A 22,926-nucleotide genomic window follows, 5' to 3' on the forward strand; every position below is an offset into this window, starting at 1 on the left:
CTCAAATTAAATATCTCATAACCAAAGTCTGTTTGCTAGAGAATATCGATGCATAAAGGATGCTGCCTAGTTGTCTGTGTTTGTGTGTGCGCGTGTGGGTGTGTTTGGGGGGATAGCTTTGCCTCTGTGTGACCCTTTTACTTTAGAACTCTTTAAGCAATTTCTGGACCCTGAAGCTCACATCCGGGATACTTCATGTTCACTGGAACAGCTGCAGGCATATCTTCAGAATGGTATTTTGAAAGCAGTAAAGCAAATGTGCCCTTAATCCTTCTGCTTTCATCTTACATTTGCACTTGACTTTGCTATGTAACAAAAGATAGCCTTTCAAGTATATGTTTCTTACAAGCAGAATTCACCTCTTGTTGCTTGAGGCAAATGAACAAGAAGAAATCGAAAGATCTGACAAGCATGAAATCTGTCCGAAGACTCCTGGGATTCTTTACCAAAAGTAAACAATTCTTTCATTACTTACACTTTGGTTTTTTACTTGACAAAATACATTACACATCCTTCACTGACACATGGTTAGCAGCTTTTTAGAAATACTGTAGAATAATTAAAATGTTTCTTCTTAGAAATTGAAGGTTTTATATGTGAAATTATTTTTTCATTAATCTGAAAAAAAAAACAGAACAAATTATGAAACTTTTGCCCAAGTGATAAATATATTTAATGGGTGCACTGGCATCTTATACAGAGTTTTATCCTGCCTAGATAGACTCTGCTGCCACCAAGCCCTGAGGTTTATCTGCTATATAATTATTATTATTTTACTTTTGGGCCTTTTGTTACATTTCCCAAATTTTCAGAATTGTTCTGTGAAGGTGTGCCTGACTAGCAAGAAGTCACCATGGTTTAAGGTACATCTGTGTTTGCAGAAGGCAAGAGTATACTCCTGCAATACTGTAGAAAAGAGAGTCTGACTGTTATGACTGGTACGCACTATTAACGTTTTTGCGTGTTATTTTGAATCTATCTTACTTTTCTTGTTATGGAGATACTTTTAGGTCACTATGCAGCTTTATGCAGAGATGTGCTGTGCTGAAGCTATCTTTGTGACAGGATAAAAGATTGATGCCATACAATTCCTGGTCATCTAAGTTTGTAGCTACATAAACAAAAAGCTGTGTTGTTTCTTGTGCTCATTATTATACTCTTTTCTATCATCAACTACAATTTTTGATTAGCATTTAGGTTTTGACAAAAGATAGGGCATTTTTTTGTTAATGATCTTTTGATTGCCTTTTTTGAGGTTTCTTTTCCTGGTCACCTCCATTATTCAATGCTTGCCTCTTTTTGTCAGCAAACATAACATGACTTACTTTAAGGAAAGAGCTGCTTTGCATGATAATGTGAAAAGGAAGTGTAGTGGGGCAAATGATGAGATGACTCAAATTTTAAACAATTAGAGTACCAACCAGCCAAAACCCCATTTGATTTAAACAAAAAGAAAAGTTCATTGAAAATATGCACCCGATGGAGCTATATTGACAAACCAGCTGCCCTTTATGTAAGTGATGACTTAGCATGCACAAAGACTCTCTTCTCCAGTGAGGTCAGGTCCAAATGAGACGCCACCTTCTGGGAATGTCTCCCTTTTATAATGGACAGACGGAAGGGGCGGACCTTCTTTGGCTCCATTTTCCCTCAAGGGACAAAAAGGGATACAAGACTGTTAGCGACAGCACTCCCTCTGCTCCTGGGGTGGTATCACATACCTTAATCGAGTCAGGAAGGCAATCCTCTGTCACACATATAAAAAAGAAGACAATACTTCATGTATTTTAAAATATTCACTATTTAATGTGACAGGTTATTAAAGTATTTTTAAATGCAAAGGTACAAACATATTACTGGAATACCCATAAATGTTTGGATTCAAAGTTACATAATGTTACTTTTTTCCATCTCATCCAACTGTAAAGCAATTGGCCAATTAGCTGTTGAAAACACATGGTCTTGGATTTGAACTAAGACACGTACAAACTGAATTTCACACCTGCTAAAATAGATTGCAGTCTGCTTTCTTTCACAAAAATATCTTACTGGTAGGCTTAGATTAAGAGGCGTGTAATATTTTCCTTGGTAAACAACAACAACAACATTTATTTATATAGCACATTTTCATACAAAAAGTAGCTCAAAGTGCTTTATATAATAAGGAACAGAAAAATAAAAGACACAGTAAGAAAATAAAATAAGTCAACACTAATTAACATAGAATAAGAGTAAGGTCCAATGGCCAGGGTGGACAGAAAAAACAAAAACAAACTCCAGATGGCTGGAGAAAAAAATAAAATCTGTAGGGATTCCAGACCATGAGACCGCCCAGTCCCCTCTGGGCAAAGATTCTACAAAACTTTCAAGAAAAAGAAGGCTTGAAATTAGATTAATATTTGTGAATGATTTGTGTTAATTGCACTTTACCAACTACAAAATATTGAGAACAAAACCTATCAAAGCTCGTTTCATTTCTGAGCCTCTTCTCAAATCAAATTACTATTTTGATTTTCATTTCACATAAGTACTAGATTTTAATTTTATTTTTACATTTTCTTTCTTTAAGCCAATTAAAAAATATGGGTTAAAACAAATTTATGAAACACTTAAAGTTAGTCTTATGCTATTTATCTGGTGTTGAGCTTTAATAACTTCAATGTCTGCATAGAATCAAGCAATAGCACTCCAAAATAGTAGGGCACAACTAGGAGCTTCTTAAAGTTACATCTCTCTATATTATAAAAGAACATCTTAAGATGAGACAAGACTATTGCCAAGAGATTTTTTCAGGTCCCACCCTCTTCTCAACCATTTCAGGTTAACGGCCTACATCCATAGTCCTTTCACCTCTCATTCATGTGAATGCTTTTGTCAGACACAGTTCCTGCGCTCTCAGATCTTATCCATTTTTTTGTTTTCTTTAATTTAAGTTCCCAATAAAAGAAGACTTTTTATGTTTTATGTCCAAATCTTATTGAAGACTTTCATCCTGAAGGATTATCAACATACAATAAGAAATGAGTACAGGGGAAATACTAGCACTGAGAAATGATGACATCAAACGAATTAAAGTGAAAAGTTTCGATCGGTTACACAGCAAATTGGTTACATGCGTATCAACAGACTGTGCTGAAACAATTGGTGGTGATGTTGCAGAAGATGAAAACATCAGCTTACAATATCCCATAGAATATCTACAACCGTTAACATTGTCCAGTTTTCCACCGGCTGAATTACTATTGAAAGAAGGATGTATCGTAATGTGATGGCTATGCAATAGGACAAAATAGTTGTATTCAAAATTGGTCAAACAATTCTGACATGTAAAATTGTAACAGGGACAAGAACAGTAATGTAGTACATCTTCCGCAGATAACATTAGACACCAAGGGAGATCTTGATGTGCCATTCGTATTAAAACATTTACAGCTTCCCATTAGAATAGTTTTAACTATGACAATTAACAAATCACAGGGACAAACATTAGAAAAAGTCGGTTTATTTATTAGAGAGAAAGAAATGATATTCACTCACGGCAGTTATAAGTTGCGTTGTCACAATGTAACTCCAAACAAGGAATCAAAATTCAATGCAATATTGACGAAAAGTTAATTCTAAATATTGTTTTTACTGAAGTTTTACAGTAAAAGTGTAAGTTTAAAAAGTATTTGCATATTAACTTCAAAGCCAAACAGAACAAAAACGTATAACGGAATGAGTACCTCTAACGCAACATGAAGCATAATTTTCTTTCAATTTATTATGTCTTACTATTTTTTACTATGGTTAATTATTCTCTGTAATGTAAAATAGTTAGGTCTAGTATGTATCTAGATATATAATTCACTAAGGGCACGCAAGACAGGGAGCGCAAGCAAGACAGAGAGAGCACGCAAGACAGAGAGCCACGCCCACCAACTCTAAGACCATGAGATACGCTCGACAGAGCCCCGCTCGCCAACTCTAACTAAGGGCAAGCAAGACAGAGAGCATACACAAGACATAGAGCCACGCCCATCAAAGTCCGCCCGCCAACTTCAACTAAGGGCAAGCAAGGCAGAGAGCGCACACAAGACAGAGAGCCACACCCGCCAACTCACAGAGCCAAGACCATGGGATACACACAGCAGACCCCCGCCCACCATCTCTAATCCTACTTCCGCATCCACTGTCGCTCTCAATCAAACAGCAATAATTAGCAAATAAACAAAGATAACTGGCAGTAACAGTGCAAAATTCCCAACTGGTATGTCAGTTTGAAAAGATAAGTTTTGAGGGTATTTTTAAAATGTGTTATTGAATCGAGCTGATGTATATGTGAGAGAAGAGAACTCCCGAGTTGAGGAGCACTGTGAGAGATGCTCGAGCTCCCATAGCAGAGTTTGATGTGTGGTACAGAAAGTACAGCTGCAGATGAGAATCACAGTGAGCAAGATGAGTGTCAGTGTCAGGAGGTCAGTGAGGTTGTGGAGAGCTTTAAATGCTAAGAGTGGTATTTAGTATTGAATTCTGTAGTTAACAGGGAGCCAGTGAAGTTGAGAGAGAATAGGTGTAGTATGTTTAGTGGATTTAGAACAGCAGGTTATTATCCTGGCAGCAGAATTTTGAATAAATTGTAAGCGATGGATACATTTTTGTGGGATGACAGATAGAATACCATTACAGTAATCTATACGTGAAGTGACTCAGGCTTTAACCAATACTTTAGTACTGTGTTGCGTAAGAACAGGATGAAGTCCAGAAATGTTTCAGAGATGGAAGAAAGCAGTCCGAATTGGATATAAATAATTGCATGTAGTTTAAATGGCACTTTTACCACTCACAATAGGGCGGACGCGCTGACTTAGCGTGTCGACTGGGCAACACAGTGAATGCGGCGTCTATCTATATATATCTATGTTTTACGTAGCCTGCTACAGGAAGGTACTCTCTCGACCATTGGTATTGGTTTCTCTCATTGTCATTTTCGTTATACTGCGACGGTGGTTTCCTAAGCCTTTGTTATACTGAATTCCTTTCTCACCGTTTTCCGTTCCTATTCTTACACTGCCGTATGCTACGACGGGCTTTGGCTAGTATGTAATAATTCCCATGGAAATAACAATCTGTTTAAATTGTACATCTGCATCCCCAAAGTGCACACCCGGGGGTTGGCGAGCAATGCAAGCAGGGGGCAGAGCCCCCTAGTTTAATGTGAAAAATACAGCTGTGGAAGCTTATTTCATTGTCATAATCATTTGATTGTAATGCTTATTTAAATGACCTTGCTATCAGCACTGTTTTAATATTTGATTGTTATTGTATTCGTGTTGCATTGTATTTTTGTAGTACATGCTGTAAAAGGTATGGCAGAGCAGTGGATCGCAAGTTCACTGTTTGTGGTATATGTAGATTTATGTTCTAATCAGTTGTCATTTCTTCCTTCTTATTTTCTTCCAGAAATACAGTGTGATGCTTAACTTTAAAAATGTAAAATATCTGTATTTTTTGCCATACTTATAAATGCTTCAATCTGTTTTGCCATTGTATTTTTAGTTCAATATTTCTGTAAAAGGTTAGCTTCTATCCAAATACAGGACATTGTTGATTAGTGATAAGTGGAACAGACATCAGTGCAAACAACATTAAATTCTAAAAGGACACCAGATACTTCAGAGTCATACTGTAGACACTTGCATGCCTATAAGTAAAAATTTTGATCAATAATTTCAATCCTAAGTAACATGCATACTTACTTGATACATTCAAATATAAACTTTACAAACCTAGTTTGTGATTCCTGAACTCCTAGAAGAGCAGGGGATATAGTGACAAGGTCAAAAATAACAGAAGTGTGTAAAATAAAGACAAAAACAATGTCAAAGGTTTGGGGGGATCCCCATATACTGTAGCACAAGCAAAGGAAATGATGTCTTCACAGACAGAGTTGAAATCAGAACTGCCAAAAGAGGAAATGATGGTGCTATATACTGCATCGCAGATTTTGCAGGAAGTGATGTCATGGGTGAAAGGCATTCAGGGACCGGAAGTAACATTATGAAGAGGTGGGATCTTGATGGTTGGCACCGAAAGTGACATCATGAAGAGGCAGGTCTTGAGGGCTGGGACCGGAAGTAATTCTATGGTGTGGATTTTTTAGTTGTTCTGCCGGTAGAGAGAAAGAGTTAGAGGGCAGCGCCAACCCCTGGTTCGGCAGGTAACTGCATCTATTTGAGTCCCAAACACATGTGTGTGACAAATGTTAACCTTAAGAATTACATACACATCCAGTACCTAATGCACAGTAAATATTACCTTTAAAACACTGAGAAATACTCCATTTTAATTGTTTTTTAATTTCAAATTTCACATAACACAGTTTACAGTGCCTCACTGCAACACAAGCATTAGAGAATCAAAATGGCACATGTGCATTTCAAAGCTACATGTCAGTGCATGATAGTGGCCTTCATTTCCCTGAGTTTCAAATATCATATTGTGGATATACTGTTTATGTAATTTTGTAAAAATAAAATTTCTGGATTAATATTAATGCATTGATCACATATGCAATTGCTGGTTAGACATTGTAGTGGGGCGAATGAAGTGGCAGGGCAAAAGCCAAATGCTCGGAGTATCACTGAGGCAAAAAACTGTTGAAATTGAACATAAATCAAGAAAAAACAATGAAAAGGATGCATTTGAGTGAACTCTAGGTGAGAGAAAATTTCCTGTTAGGAATTGCTTGGCAGCAAGTTCTTGTCTCAGTCTGCACATTAGCAAGGTCAGCACCAAAATGATACAGCCTTCTGTAACACTCTGCTTTTATACTGGGTGGACCAGAAGAGACGAGGCTTCCTTTGCTTTGTTGCCCTCAATGGGTAAGCTGAGAAGGGAAAAGGAAACAAGACTGTTGACAACAGTGCACCCTCTCATCCTGGGGTGGTACTACTTACTTTAGGCAAACCTGGAAGGTTACCATCCAGCTGTAATAATCTCTGCTTCAATACTCACTTTGAATGGAATAACAGGCCATCCTGAATGAACCAGCAAAAGAGAGAAAAATGGAGAGGTTAGCAAAAATGGCTCTAATCTTATCTATATATCCAACTCCCCCTATATCATTAAAACATTCCAACATTATTAAAAAGAACAGGCCATTCAGTCCAATAAAGCCTCCAAATACTATGAAGTTGTCTTTGTAAGAACCCAAAGTACTATTACATTTCTGGGAAGAAAAACGTTCTTATATTTATGCATAATGTCCCATTAATTAGTTTCCATGTGGTTCCCTGAATTCTTTTTAAATAATGCATTTTAAAATAAAAGGTTGAATAATTTTGAACACCTAAGTCATGTCACTTGTTAATTTCTTTTTGCATAAACTGATAAAGTCCAAATCCTTCAAACTTTCCTCATAACTCATACTTTAACTCTTCTGGAATCAGCCTAATCACTCTTGTCTCATCTTTGTGGTATCTAGCACTGCTATGTCTTTTTTTAATAATATGGAGGCCGAAACTTCACATAGTACTTCTGACAGGGCCTCACTTTTATAGTGTATAGTTTAAAGATAGCTTCCCTTGACTTGTCCTACACACATTACTTCATTCTAGCACCAAGGACAAAAATAAACATGGCCTTTTCTGTCTTTTTCTTCATTTTTTCAAGCCCCACACCTTCAGCAGTCACCTGCATTGTCTATGACTGGTGCCCTATAAAATAAAAATTGATAGCAATTGATAGCATGTTTTACACATAGAACTATTAAAATTCATATATTCTGTTTTCTTCTCAATTGATTATTGCGTTTATAGATATGACTCTATTAAGGTTGTGCTTTCTAAAGGATTTGTTACTTTTTCTTTGAGTGGGTTTGTTGACTATATGTGCAGTTATGTGACTTGTACTATAATTAATAGCACACTTTGATTTGAAGCAGAAAATATTTTTTCAATAAGAAAACTGTGTTTTGTTTTGTTTTTTAGATTTCAAAGAAGCCTTTTCCCTTTTTGACAGAACACCAAACTGCGAAATGAAAATCACTTATGCTCAGTGTGGAGATGTCATGCGTGCCCTTGGCCAAAATCCAACCAATGCTGAAGTTCTCAAAGTTCTGGGGAAGCCAAAGCCTGAAGGTAAAAGAAACTGGACAAGGAAAGCTAACCTAAAATATTATTTACAGCCTGATTCTCTGTAAAGTTTTAATGGTTTTATCAAATCATTGGTATTAAAGGTACATCCAGAAATTTGATTGCAAGATGGTTAATGGGCAGGAGACAAGGACTGCACATAAGAAGACAAAGATCCATAAAAGGCATTGTCACTGGGGAAGTCTTAAAAGAATCTGGGATAGGAATAATGTGTTTTCTGAATTATATTAAAAATCTGATTACTGAATAGTAAGAAATTCTGTGAAATATGCAGATATCACCGAAATTGGAAAGACAGCAAAGACTGATAATGAAAACATTAAAGAAGAACTGGACAATATTTATATTTACTTCCAGTCTTGGTCTCACCTAAAGATATCTAATATTTTTTCACTTTATCAAATTATCAACATCTAAACATTCTATCACATATCCCTAAGAGAATCTACTGAAAAACTTCATATCTGGACCTTTTAGGGCTGATTTTTTTTCTTTTGTCCCAGGGATGAATATTTTTCCAAAAAAAAAAAACAAACTTATTTATAAAAAATGTCACTCTATTTTTTGTTCCATGAGCCTCTATAGTATTTAAATAAACATAGTTATGACATACCTGTTTGTATCATCACTCATAAGCTGAAAGGCATTATCTGGAAAAAAACAGCTTGAAGTAGTCAAATGGCTAGTAATCCATAGTATCTACTAGCACTCTGTGTCAATTGATGATGTCTAGAAGCCAGCTTGTCACCCATGGATTTATGTTTGTGCAGTCCTCACAGGTGAACGTTGCCATATATACAGTATGTTAGCTATAGAAGCATGTTCAGCACTACAATAAGTTTGGAACTGATCCGCTGGGAATTAATCAGTTGATGCTGGTAGCTGCCTTTTGTTTTCAGTCTCCAGGGGCCTCATGTATAAACGGTGCGCACGCACAGAAATGTTGCGTAAGACCTTTTCCACGTTCAAATCGCGATGTATAAAACCTACACTTGGCATAAAGCCATGCACTTTTCAACGGTACCTCATACCTTGTCGTACGTAAGTTCTCCGCTCGGTTTTACAGACTGGCGGCACCCAGCATCAAAGCAATGCTACTGTTCCTGTGTGGTTACTCCTTATTTTCCTGACGCGGCTTTATAAATATACTGAAACTAACCGCATATTGTTTATTAGTGTAATGCATCTGATTGTAATTAACTTGTAACAATATAATGGTCCAGAGAAAATCCATAGTATTCCAAATACCATAACTGCTTTAGCGTTGTTACTCTCACTGCACCTTCTTCTTCTTCTTCTTTTTCTTCTTTCAGCTGCTCCCTTTAAGGGTTGCCACAGCGGATAATCTTTTTCCATATTACTCACACTGCACCACTCGGAGTATTTATATCACTGTATCTGAGTGTGAATCACAGAAGCAACTGATCGGAAAGAGAATTATCGGTATACAGCTTCAAGCACACACTGTCTCAGCCACGGCAAAACGTTTCAAAGCCTTTCCTGTACGGACCTCGCGGTTCAGAAACAGTTTCATCCCAAGAACTTTAAACGCACTTAATCAATTGCTCATTGCAGAACTGTTTGTACTTATAAGTACAATCACCCCACTGTAAACTTGCACTACAGTTATAATATCTCACAACCTGAGCCACTTTATAAAGCGCGTATTTACATATGATGACATATCATTTTTAAGATGAAATGCAGCAAAATATGTTTATTATATTATACAGATAAAACTTTAACTTAATTTAAATAATCTATATTCTTCACTGGGACTGTCATGAAGGATAGAATAATTAAACATGTACTATGAAGATATTTCAATGTTCTTTAAACGTTTTGAAGAATCAGCGCTCTAAGTTTACAGATGGCTTAACGTCTATTACAGAGCTGATTGTGTGGCGATCGGTTACTTGGAGAAAGAAAAGCAAGGACTGCAGAGGCGGCTATGCCAATATATATTGAATATAAAACAGAAAGAGAAAATAACACAGCTAAAAACGCAGTGACAAATTTCGGCAAAAGTTAAATGCTTGTGTCATGAGCACGAGGCGGCTATGCAGTATCCACAACAGATGTGGCTATCCACCATGCATAAACTACCTTATTGACATTGACGGGCTAAGGAGCCACCGATTCTTCCTTTGTCCAGGGCCACCATAAGCCTAGAGCCGCCCCGAGTACTGCTGCAATAAATTATTTCATCAAAGGTCTCACACAATCACTGCGCCGTGAAATGCATGTTTAATAACATGCTTTAACTCCTATCATCATGAAAATGATATCACGTATACATCTCAGTATTTTAGTTATTCAGAGAGCTGTAATATCACGAATGTAATGGATTCTGTGTCCAGTTGGAGGAAGAGAGCCGGTTTTAGAAGCAAGTAGTGATTCACACACATGGAGCACATACAAAACAAAACATTTGACGTGCTACTTTAATTACGATGTGATTTGAGAAACTGGCAAATTAAACGATTTTAAGATGAAGTTTATGATGTTCTACTTTAATGACAAAATAAACTACATGATTAAAGTGGAAATTTCGAGATTGAAGTTGACATTTCGTGCTTTTTCCCTACTGTGTGCCTTTTTTTTCTCTGTACCCTAATAAGCTTTCATATGACACTCAGACAGTGGGCTACAGCTCGCCTTTTCACGGCAACTTTGATATGTGACTTCTTTTTTATTTCCAGCACTGTGCGATTTTGTGAACGTGAGCTTTCAAGTTTCTCCAACACACTATGTAACTCGATCATCTTCCTTTTGTTGATTATACTACGGTTGTATGTTTTTCCTTTGCCTCAACTTCGTATTCGCTGAAATTCTTATATTTTCCCCCGTGCTTTTCCCATTGTTTTTTCACAGAAGGCTGAGCTTAAGGGCGATTTATATTGATTTGCATATTCAAAGAGGAGTAATTCTGGGAGGAGTTGGGGCATTACATAAAGCGCGTGCACGAGCGTTACTTTTCACGCTGATCGGGTTTTATGTAGCGGAAGAACGTGGAAGTTGGAGTATGCACAGATTCCTGCATCTGGATTTTTCTGTGTGTAAGCACATTTCGGCTTTTGTGCTTACGCCATGTTATAGTGCGAGTTCTACGCACGGCGTTATACATGAGGCCCCAGATCACTTGTTTTGTCCTCCCATGTGAAAGCTGTAGGCGCGTCAACTATGTGATCAGCTGGGGTCCGATCAGCTGATGCAGGTACCTGACTTTTGTTTTCGATCTCCAGATCACTTGCCTCTAAACTAGAGTTCAATAAGTCAGAGTCTGATTCAGTGATAATACACAACAAATAAACAAACAAACAAATAAATAAAACACAGAGTATTTTGCTTTGCACATTTGCTTTGCTCTCTCACCAGATGTTGATTCCGTTCTAGAGGTTGTTTAATCTTGAACATTGAGGGATTCAACGTCAAGTCAGTGATTCTAACAGTTCTCCTAGCAAAGAGAGTCTACCTATAATGTAACAGTGAGTTTTATGGACAATTACAGCTTTTCTCACCCTCTGTTCATCTGCCCTCACCCTCCCATGTCGACAAAAAAGAGTTAATGTTTTTGTTTTCTGCCCTTTGTCCAGTTCACAATATCCTAATCCTTTCCTAACTGACCACTTATGTTAGTGGAATCATTTTCTGGGAGGATGAGCCATAGTGAATAATTTTTGAAAGCCCGGGTAATCTAGATCAAATGTTTTACTCTTTCCACCATATTACTTTAAATGTAATTACTCAAATGTGCTCCAGGTTAATTATGGTGTTCCACATCCATAACATTTTAAATACTCCTCTGGAAGTAGGAGTACTAGTATTGACTTCTTAATATGTTCTTTTTATATCTAGACGTGACAACCAATATTATATTTTGTATGCTCATTATTGTTCTTTTTTAATTTTTTATTGACTATATATTTTACAAATTTGAAATGCATACAGTACTACATCCTAATTACTTTCACATTATCCTCTCCTGTCCATCCAGAGAATAGAGAATGAAACGATTTATGAAGTAAAGGTATATAAAATAAGACATCCTTATCTCACTGCGTTATGGTAGGCGGGTTGGGATACTTTCAGGTAAGTATGATTAGACGACATGCCAGCAAGTTACGGCACATTATAACAATACACAGAAATACAAACTGCTTTCGATGACGTAGCTGTTAGTTTAGAAGTATAAATCAGCTTTTGGTGTGGAACTTGATCCTCTTTATTTTACTGTCTTAGAACCTGATTGTTCCTTAAAAAATACACCTGCACCTCTGGGTGGCAGAACAGATATATTTTTGATTATATTGTGACGCGTGAGTCACTGTCTTGCACCCTAAAACATGAGGCTGAGTCTCAGTATTTTAGCAAAACCAGCTTTATTCAACTTTAAACATGAACAGCACAGTTATTTATTGCAGCAGGAGGTACCACTCTACAATACACAGACACATCAAACTGGCAACGCTGGGGTCAGGCCAGTGGCCAAGTTATACTGTTCCCTGCATTTATAATGTTCCTTGACTCACCCATCAGCGACTGGCGTGTATAGCTCAATTGGCTCAAAGTTGTTTCCGAGGTGCTATGCTGAGGCGCTGTGAACCTGCAGTTGCCTCAGAGACGGATGAGTAGTCCTCCACAGGCGTGGCAGTGATGCTTCGGCATGCCATCCCGTTGGGGGGTGGGGTCCTTCAGAAACCTCACATTGTGTATTGAGACAAATGTGTGTGATACAGAATCATGAATTCAGTTATACCGAGTCCCACATATATTAAGGAATAGTAGATTTTATCCAGGATTGATTTAACATTCTCTGTTACAATTTATTGTAGACTTATATTTGTGTTGTTTTTTTAGTTTGATGCATTTCTCCATTTGAATACTGGATTGTATGTTTTCATTTTGGAATATGTGTACTTTTTGTTCTTATTTCTGACTCAGCATGTTTGGATGTGGTTTTCATTTCAAAAAAGTTCTTTTTTTTAATTCTGTCTAATTCTGTCCGTGGTCTAATTTGTTACTCAAATGGATCAATTGTTCATCTGTTATATTGTTTTGATACTTAGGAAACACAACATGTATACAATTGTTGCTAACATGTAGAGCAAAATGACATAAAAGGGTAAAATACTTTTAGTATTATTATTTTTGTAAACAGTACAGTAAGAGACTTCAAATTTGGCCCAAACACTATTGGTGTGGAGTTAACAATCCTTCCATGTTTCTCTGTGAAGTTTAACCAGTTTCCTCATACACTAAAGACCAGCATGCTAGGTTAATTGTTGGCTCTAAATTGGCCCAAAGTGTCTGTGAAAGGGCACAATAATTGACTCATGGCTCAACCAGGATGATTCCTGTCTTAGACTCAGTGCTTCAGGGAAAGACTGCAGTTCTCTATGATGGATGGATTATTGTAATTCTGAAGTCATCATAATCATCCCATCTTCTTTCCTTAACAAGACATTATTGCTTGATCTATGAAAATGTTGTGGTCTAAAGCAAAAACACTTTTGAAAACCACAGGAAAACATCCTCAACAACTTACCCTATGGTAATTCATAGCACCCTTTAAGCACGAGAGCAGCAGGTGATGGTGTAAAACTGAAAGGTTTTGTCTTAGGGACCTGAATAGCTTGCCAGCATTTCTGGGTCCACAAGTTATTAAAGGACACTGAAAAACACAAAGCAAATATATTTCAAGGGTCTTGCTTTTTCCTTCCTATTCTTCCTGCCGCAAATGTATAAACTAAGCTATGCCAATCCCATTTCTCTGACACTGAAAAAACGGGTGAGATGCTAAAGGCCAAAATAAAAGTCAAATAAATAAGATCAGTGCAAAATATATAATGAAAAGCAAAATCTTAATAGTCCTCCCAAAAACAACCAGACAGTTGATAATAAATACCTATTTCATACTTAACTGATATTCAGAAATGAATGTTAAATTGGACATATCTACAAGACATTTTTTATCTAGAAAAATCATCTGACTAGAGCATTTTTCTCCAAGTTTTAAAAAGAGAGTGTATTTTTACTGGAGTTAAAATGTCTGATACACATCAGAAATCATTCATTAGATATTTATTTACTTTTGGCCTCTACATTTATTCAATAAAATATTAAACTAAAAACGGATGTGCTGCCATGCTTGAAATGGTTCCATGGCCTCAGGCTTTTTGCGGAAAGGCTTATCTTGATACCGAATGTTACAAGCTGTGCATAAAGTGTTGCCTTTCTTATTTTTGTAGTTTTTCTGTAAATAACCTCTGATTGATGAATTTATAAATAGCCAGGGACAGACTTGAACAAGAAGCTTAAACACTGGGATGTTTCCAGGATTAAACACTGCTTACTGAAGCCAAAACTGAGATTGTCCGTCTCCATTTTGCTTCTGAACATTGATTTAATTAGCAACAAGGTGAGCAATGACTGGATAACGGATCAAAGTTAACAAATCAAAAATTTCTGCTTTATATAAAACTGATATGTAATTTGATAAACAGAAAGAGAAAAGCAACACGATGAATTCAAATAAAGGCTCCTCACTCTGGTAGTGTAACAGAGCTGTTTACATTTATCATCACTTCTACTCTGGACAGCAAGGTTTTGCAGTGGCTAGCCCGGCTGCCTCACAGTTCCAGGGTCCTGGGTTTGAATTCAACATCCAGTTGTTGTCCATGTGGAGTTTACATATTCTTCTTATGCCTATATAGGTTCCCCCCAGTACTTAAAATTTCCTCCCACATTGTCAAAAACATGTACAGTAGAGTTTGGTTAACTTGCAACTCTATTTTGCCTTCAGCTTCCAATACCCAAATGCCACCTCTCTGATCCCCCTTCACTATAGTTTTAGACAGATAAAATTTCATCTGTCCCCAGGGGAATATATGACTTTTTACAGAAGCTCATAAATAATAAATCCATAAATAAATATGCATGCAAATTTATGGTCTGAACACACGGCAGAATGACTAAAAAAAAAGAGAGGCATTGTGCAGGTGTACTGTTAGTATAAAGGAGCCTCCATAATGTTTCCTGACACACTTCTACTGAATAATTTGTTGGCTGAAAGCCGTAAGTTAGTGTGTCAGAGAAAGAATGTGTGGCATTGTTCAAAATGGCACTTAATCTTGTTTTTATTCTCTCATTTGCTATTACCATGAAATCCAGAATGCATGCCTGCTCTTTGAATTAGCTTGTTGATTCTGTGGGCCTCTTTTGAAGTGATGTTACCTGCCCAGTACAACACAGTGTAGAAAATCGCACTGGCCATAACAGAGTTGTAGAATATGTGAAAAATGTAATTTCCCAATTGAAATAAATGGGTTTGAGAAATCTACGTTATGTAAATTTCATTTCATATGCAGTGATGGTAAGATGATTAAAGTAACTGTCTGACCATAACTTCATTAGGTTAACATTGTCACATGTATCACCATATAGTGAAACTATGGAACAGTAGAAAAGTACAGTAAATTGAACAAGACATTGATCTATTTGCAGCAAAATATATATATATAATAATTTATCAGAGGATAACTAACAACAAATACAGTACACACAGTTATGGCGATTAATTCTGAATACTAGGGAGTGTCTTAAGTTGAATGTGATGAGAAAAATATTTTTAGGACAAAAGCATTAGGAACTGTGCGGTCCCTTTTATCTATACAATTTCGGGATCTATTTTGCCCTTGAAATAATTGAGGAGAGGAGCCAGAACCTAATGCAAAAGTTTTCAGTATAAATGAAGACAAGACAGTCTATAGACAAAAACCAGTCTAAATTCATCTAAACCAGTGTTTATTAATATAACTTTATAATAAACATGCTACTGGCATTCGTAACAAGGGGTGGGTAGGTGGGCGGTCCCCCTAAGAGAACTGTGACCAAAAGTCCTCCATGGAGATTCATCACTAACAGTCATACCAGAGTAATGTCTATTACTTAAACAACCCACCACAACGCATCACAAGACACTTTACAAACTATATGCAACCCTTTCTCATTTTATACATTGGTGAATCACAGCCTTGCATGACCCAATATGGTTTGGGTCATGGCCCATAATTTAAGAAATTATAATCTAAACACACAGTTTCAATTTTATCAGTTACTGTGCTATATCCACAGCTGCTTTCAATTTTCATTAAAAGTTATGGAAAAAGTGCAATCCATTCATTCATCAATAAATCCTGTTTTTCTAACCTGATTATCCACTCCAGATCACTCACTACCTTGACTGTCAATGGGCACAAGGTGGGAACCAACTCTGGATGAGCTGCCAGGGCACTCTCTTGCACACACACACAATGCCAATTTAGAAATGCCAGTTAATCTTACACTCTGGAATTCTATCATTCTGGATTTGTGAGGCAGCACTGCTTATCATTGTAGCCACACTACTCACTTGCAGTCGAGTTTGTTTGAAAAATGTAGCAAAATTCTACTATCAGAGAGTGAATGTGGAGGTGGTGCACTACCACAGATATGTTGGGTCCCATGTCAATGGCAAGCTGGACTGGTCTAGTAACACAAACGAACTGCTGTATATAAGAAAGGGCAGAAGATAATATTTTGATCTTGGGAGACCATTCCTTCAATGTGGTTGTTAGCAGTCTTCTTAGTGTTCTCTAACTCTATGATGGCCACTGAGATTTTCTACAGTGTGGTGTGTTGAATAATTTCAGCCAATGGATTTAATCAACAGAAGAAAGTGAAGAAATGCTAATGGGGCTCCCTCATACTGGACCTAAGGCAATATGCCTTTATAATGCCACATTGTGATTGCTCTTCAAGTAATTATAATTTTTGTGTGTATTTGATGGAGTTTGTTACTGTTTGTTTGTCATAATATTTCTATCTATCTATCTATCTATCTATCTATCTATCTATCTATCTATCTATCTATCTATCTATCTATCTATCTATCTATCTATCTATCATTTCTTTAGTTGCACTGCCATCTCCAGGGGCCTCATGCATAACGGCGTGTGTAGAATTCGCACTATAACATGACATAAGCACAAAAGCCGAAATGTGCTTACGCACAGAAAAATCCAGATGCAAGAACCTGTACGTACTCCAACTTCCGCGTTCTTCCACTCCATAAATCCCGGTCAGTATTAAAAGTAACGCACGTGCACAAGCCTTCTGTCCCACCCCGTCTCCTCCCAGAATTACGCCTCATTGAATATGCAAATCAATATAAATAGCCCTTAAGCTCAGCGTTCTGTGAAAAGGCAACGGCAAAAGCACGGGGGAAAATATAAGAATTTCAGCAAATATCAGGTGGAGGCAAAGGAAAAACTTACTACTTGTTGATTTAAACAGTGGTATAATCAACAAAAGGAAGTTGATTGAGTGACATAGCGTGTTGGAGAAACTTGAAAGCTCCAAGCACAAAGTCACACAGTGCCAAAATAAAAAAGACGTCACATATCAAAGTTGCCGTGAAAAGGTGAGTTGTAGCCCACCATCAGAGCTTATTAGGGTATACGCACACAAAAAAAAAATAGGCACACAGTGGGAAAAAAGCACAAAATGTCAACTTTAATCTCTAAATTTCCACTTTAATCACGTAGTTTATTTTGTCATTAAAGTAGAACATCACATACTTCATCTTAAATTCATTTAATTTATTAGTTTCTTAAATCCCATTGTAACTAAAGTAGCACGTTAAATGCTTTGTTTCGTATTTGATCTTCAATGTGCTCTATATGTGTGAATCACTATGTGCTTCTGTTCTTTCTCTTTCTCCGACAGGACACAGAATCCATTACATTTGTGATATTACATTTCTCTGAATAATTAAAATACTGACATGTATACGTGATATCATTTTCATGATGATTGGAATGAAAGCATGTTATTAAACATGGGAACACGATTGCGGAGTGATTGGTCATGTCTCACACAAGATGCTGCTGCGACCTTCGATGAAATAATTTATTGTAGCAGTACTGTCTCTTTCAAACGTACTAACCTGCAATTCCTGTCCTTACTTTTCTTTCCCCAAATACCCAAACGCCACATAATCAGCTCTGTAATAGACGTTAAGCCATCTGTAAGCTTACAATGACAACTCTTCAGAACTTTTAAGGAACACTGAAATATCTTCATAGTATGTGTTTAATTATTCTATCCATCTATCCTTCCAGTGTCGTGCCAGCCTCAGTAAATATACAGCACGCAAGGCAGGAACAATACGTGAACTAGCTAGCACTGCGGCACTGTGTCCTCACATGTTTAACTATTAACAATACAGATTTATTTAAATGAACTTAAAGTTTTATCTGTATAAAACATATTTTGCTGTATTTCATCTTAAAAATGATATCGTCATCATATGTAAATACGCGCTTTATAAAGTGGCACAGGTTGTGCAATATTATAACTGTAGTGCAAGTTTACAGTGGGGTAATTGTACTTATAAGTACAAACAGTTCTACATGGAGCACTTGGTTGAGTGTGTTTATAGTTCTTGGGATGAAAATGTTTCTGAACCGCGAAGTCCATACAGGAAAGGCTTTGAAACGTTTTGCTGTGGCTTTGGCAGCATGTTGCTGTATACCGATAATTCTCTTTACGATCAGCTGCAGCTGTGATTCCCCACTCAGATACAGTGATATAAATACTTCGAGTGGTGCAGTGTGAGTAATATGGAAAAAGATGATCCGCTGTGGCAACTCTTAAAGGGAGCAGCTGAAAGAAGAAAAAGAAGAAGAAAATGGTGCAGTTAGAATAACAACGCTAATGCAGTTATGGCATTTGGAATACTATGGCTATTCCCTGGGCCATTATATTGTTACAGGTAATCTACAATCAGATGCATTACACTAATAAACAACATGCGGTTATTTTCAGTGTATTTATAAAGCCGCATCAGAAAAGTGGTTCTAAGAAATAAAGGGTAACCACACAGGAACAGTAGCACTGCTTTGATGCTGGGTGCTACCAGTCTGCAAAACCGAGTGGAGAACTTGCGTACGACAGGGTATGAAGTACCTTGGAAAAAGTGCGTGGCTTTACGGCAAGTGTAGGTTTTATACATCGTGATTTGAATGTCGAAATGTTCTTACGCAACATTTCTGTGCGTACGCACCATTTATACATGAGGCCCCAGGTCTGGCCATGTTTTAATATACTGTATATTACCCACATAGTCAAGAATAGTATTTTATAATTGGTTTGTAAAGCGTGACTTCCAAAAACAGCAAAATTGAAATATTTTATATAAATTGTACTATAAGTGCTTTCTACATCTTATGTACTATATGTATATATTTTTTTTAGAAATGGGAATAAAAATGTTGGATTTTGAAACCTTCCTACCAATGCACCAGCACATCTGCAAATCTAAGGATCAGGGAACCTTTGAAGACTTTGTTGAAGGTCTCCGGGTTTTTGACAAGGAAGGAAATGGCACAGTCATGGGTGCTGAGCTTCGCCATGTTTTGGCGACTTTAGGTAAGCAATTCTGGATACATTTTTACTAGACTCACATTTTTATTGAAAATGGATCCAAATGTCTGTCATATTCCAATAAGTTGCAGATTTCATCCAAATGAATAACCATTTAAGGAAAGCAAATTATTTAATATGAATTTCCCTTACTTTGATCATTTAAAATATATAAATTAAAAAGTTAAGAAAGTAAGTAAAATAAAGAGCTCTGCTGAGCTTGACCCGTTTTGATCTCTCTGGAACTGTAGTTTTTGCTCATTGTATTTTTATTCTATTGATTCATAAAATGTACCATAGAAAACTGAAATATTTTACAACACAGGTGAAAAAATGAGAGAGGAAGAGGTTGAACAGTTAATGGCTGGGCAAGAAGATGCAAATGGATGCATAAACTATGAAGGTAATAAGTTCTGTGGAAAGTGTATCATTAGTTGCTCGTGATGATTCTACAGTTAAACATCACTAATGTTTGGTGTTAACTGGTTTCTCATTTAATGGATGGAAACAGACATAATTTATAACATTTGACTATTGAACTGGTTGTATGTTTAAATATTTGCAAGAAGCCTTTTAACAATTTCATTGCCTCTCAGCTTCATGTAGTCAATTTGTTTGTGGTTAATATGATTTCCAGCATAGATGGAACAAAATTAGACAACATTCCATAATAAGAAATGGAGCCATTTTTGTGGAAACTACAGCTATTTACTCATGTAGAAATAGTGCCATTTGAGAGGACCAATATTAAGGCCAGTCTTTCTTTTTTAATCTACCCTTGCAAGATATTGTAATAGGGACAATTTAAATTCAACTTGCTCAAATCAATTGATATAGATATAGACATATTGATATAAATAAATGTAAATGTATAAAATAAATGTAAATGCAAAAAAGTATTGTTTTTACTATGCTTTGCAACCTTGATAAAACTGTTGCATTTAGGATTTGCATTTTAAGATTGTACAAATAATATGAGATTAAAGGTTTATTGTAACAATCTACAGTTCAAGACAATGCTGCCCTCTTTCTATTTATTCAATGTAAACCAATGATCTATTTAAAGTTTGTGTATTAGGGAGGATGGAGGATTAGGAACCTGATAGAGAAAAATCAAAACTAATGATGATTAATGATGACAAAAGAATGCATTCCCATTTCAATTGAATTACCTAGCATGTACAGGCTTATATAAAGAATCATGATAATACGAGCCATTATTGCATTACGCTGCTTTTAAGAAAACTTGAGTAGTGACATTGTAATAGTGACTGTCGGAATCTGTCCATGTTACTGAATAGGGAGATAAGCTACATCATTCTGATTAGTGTTTGTGTTCCCCCTTCTGTAAATGGGGACTCAGAAACAGAAATGATTCACTTTGTTACCAACATTCTAATTATGAATAACTCTGACCCTGGAATGGTGGTGATTTCAGCCAGAGGAATGCTGGAAAGAACAGTGATGAACCGTATGTGTAATGTTCCATTCTTAGATACAACAAACTGAACATGCTTTATTTAAATGTAAACCTGTGGTACAGTTGGGCAGACCTAACCATAATCTGATCCATCTTACTCTCACCCACAATCCTGTTATTAGAAGGCAGTGGCTCTCTTACAATTAACCAAGCCAGAGGTTCTTGTAAGTGTGTGAAGAGTCGTTTGTTATAATATTTATATTTTTCCTTGAGTTTTTTAAAGTCTTTAGTTTCTTAACTTTTGGACAAATAAATTATTGTCTATCTATCTTAAAGTGATAGAGCATATCATCAAGAATAAAGAAACACTCAAATGAGCATTAAACAATGAATCATTCAGTGTAAAGAATATTAATTGGACGAAAATAGCCTAAAGATACAATGTGCTTTGTTTGGTTGTGTCATACATGGTAACATGAAAGTTAAGGCAAAGACTGAGTAGCAAAGTAAATCCAAGAAAGGCAATTGGTGAGCTAACAGTTAAAAAATAAAAACAAGTACAGCACCAGTAAATAACAGATGGATGGCATTTCCATCATCCAAAAGCAGCAGAATACACCAAAGTAGCGTAGCCTAATTCTTAAAATTGTTACATAATGTAACAAACTTCTTGCACTATAATTAGGCCACACAACCAGCTTTTGTGGTTATACACTCAGGACAGTATCGCCTGTCTTTGTACACTGTTTGGGGCACAGTTTGATCGGGACTGTAAATAAAGTTTTACTCAAGGTTATTTTATTATTATTTTATTTTGCAATTTAAATACTACAAACTGCATTAAAAAGGAATAGACAGACTTGTCAACAGATATATCAATATATTAAAAAAAGTATTAATAAATGTCTGTAGTAACATGTTTTTATTTCTTTTAGCATTTGTAAAACACATAATGGCTGGTTAAGGAAAGAATGGTAAGAATTTTTTTTTGTTTTTGAAAATATCTGTTACATTTTTAATGATCCATATTTACAAAATATTTATATTGGAATATATGCTGCCTTTTTTCAGAAATCAGACTCTGAAGACAACTTTTGTTGTACCATCCTGTCGAATAAGAAATGCTCATCATACTGTAAATATACATCCTAAAGGACACATGTGTTTAAAGGAGTGTTTTGAGAGGAAAAGGGGAAATCATGCAATATTTTTCCAGTTGATGAAATGAGATCTTAAGCTTATGATTTGATTGGAACACCTTTAAATTTCACAGGACTTTAATTAAATAAAAGTATTTCCCAGTTACATCCATTACTTGCCAGTTTGTGTTTTATTTTCAGTTACATAGTCATTTCTCCTGGGTTCAGTAGGTGTCTAATTTCTTTGTAGTTTTGCTGTACCCGACCAGTCTATTGAAAATCATTAAGTAATGAAAAAATATTTTCTTCATTAAATAAAATCCATTTCAAATGTTTTGTTTTTACTTTTTTATTCTTATTAAAGTATAATTATCAATAATATTAATATGTGGTACACTAGTGCTGTAGCAAGCATTAATCTCATAGTTCCAGCAACAACAAACAATAACATTTATTTCTATAGAACATTTTCAAACAAAAAGATACAGCTGAAGGTGCTTTACGAGATTTTAAAGAAATAGTCACATGCAAAAAAGCAAATAAAAATTTGATAAAAATAACAATGCAACAATACTATACACAAAATAAATAATGCATCCTTACATAAGACAGATACATTAAATAAAGAATTGATTTTTTTTAAGTCTCTAAACAACAGTTCGATGGTAAAGTCAGTTGGTTAAGCTAGAGATAAAAACAAAAGCTGTAGGTATTAAAGGGCAAAAGACTACCCAGCCCCAATTTGGCATTCTGCCTAACATACTGT

The 22,926-nt window shown here is 36.1% G+C and overlaps 1 protein-coding gene across 1 annotated transcript in view; it reads left to right on the forward strand.

Moving 5' to 3' along the window:
* Positions 1–22,332, forward strand: part of myl13 (myosin, light chain 13) — a 56,890-nt gene extending 34,558 nt beyond the window's left edge. Inside the window, exons 3-7 of the mRNA XM_039753667.1 lie at positions 7,971–8,120; positions 19,434–19,607; positions 19,927–20,004; positions 21,957–21,995; positions 22,093–22,332. Coding sequence (XP_039609601.1) covers positions 7,971–8,120; positions 19,434–19,607; positions 19,927–20,004; positions 21,957–21,985 — 431 coding nt within the window. The 3' untranslated portion in view covers positions 21,986–21,995; positions 22,093–22,332. The remainder of the gene's footprint in view (positions 1–7,970; positions 8,121–19,433; positions 19,608–19,926; positions 20,005–21,956; positions 21,996–22,092) is intronic.
* The last annotated feature ends 594 nt before the right edge of the window (positions 22,333–22,926 follow it).

The sequence above is a fragment of the Polypterus senegalus genome, chromosome 5 (genome assembly GCF_016835505.1).
Source record: "Polypterus senegalus isolate Bchr_013 chromosome 5, ASM1683550v1, whole genome shotgun sequence".
In the NCBI taxonomy this organism is placed as follows: domain Eukaryota; kingdom Metazoa; phylum Chordata; class Cladistia; order Polypteriformes; family Polypteridae; genus Polypterus; species Polypterus senegalus.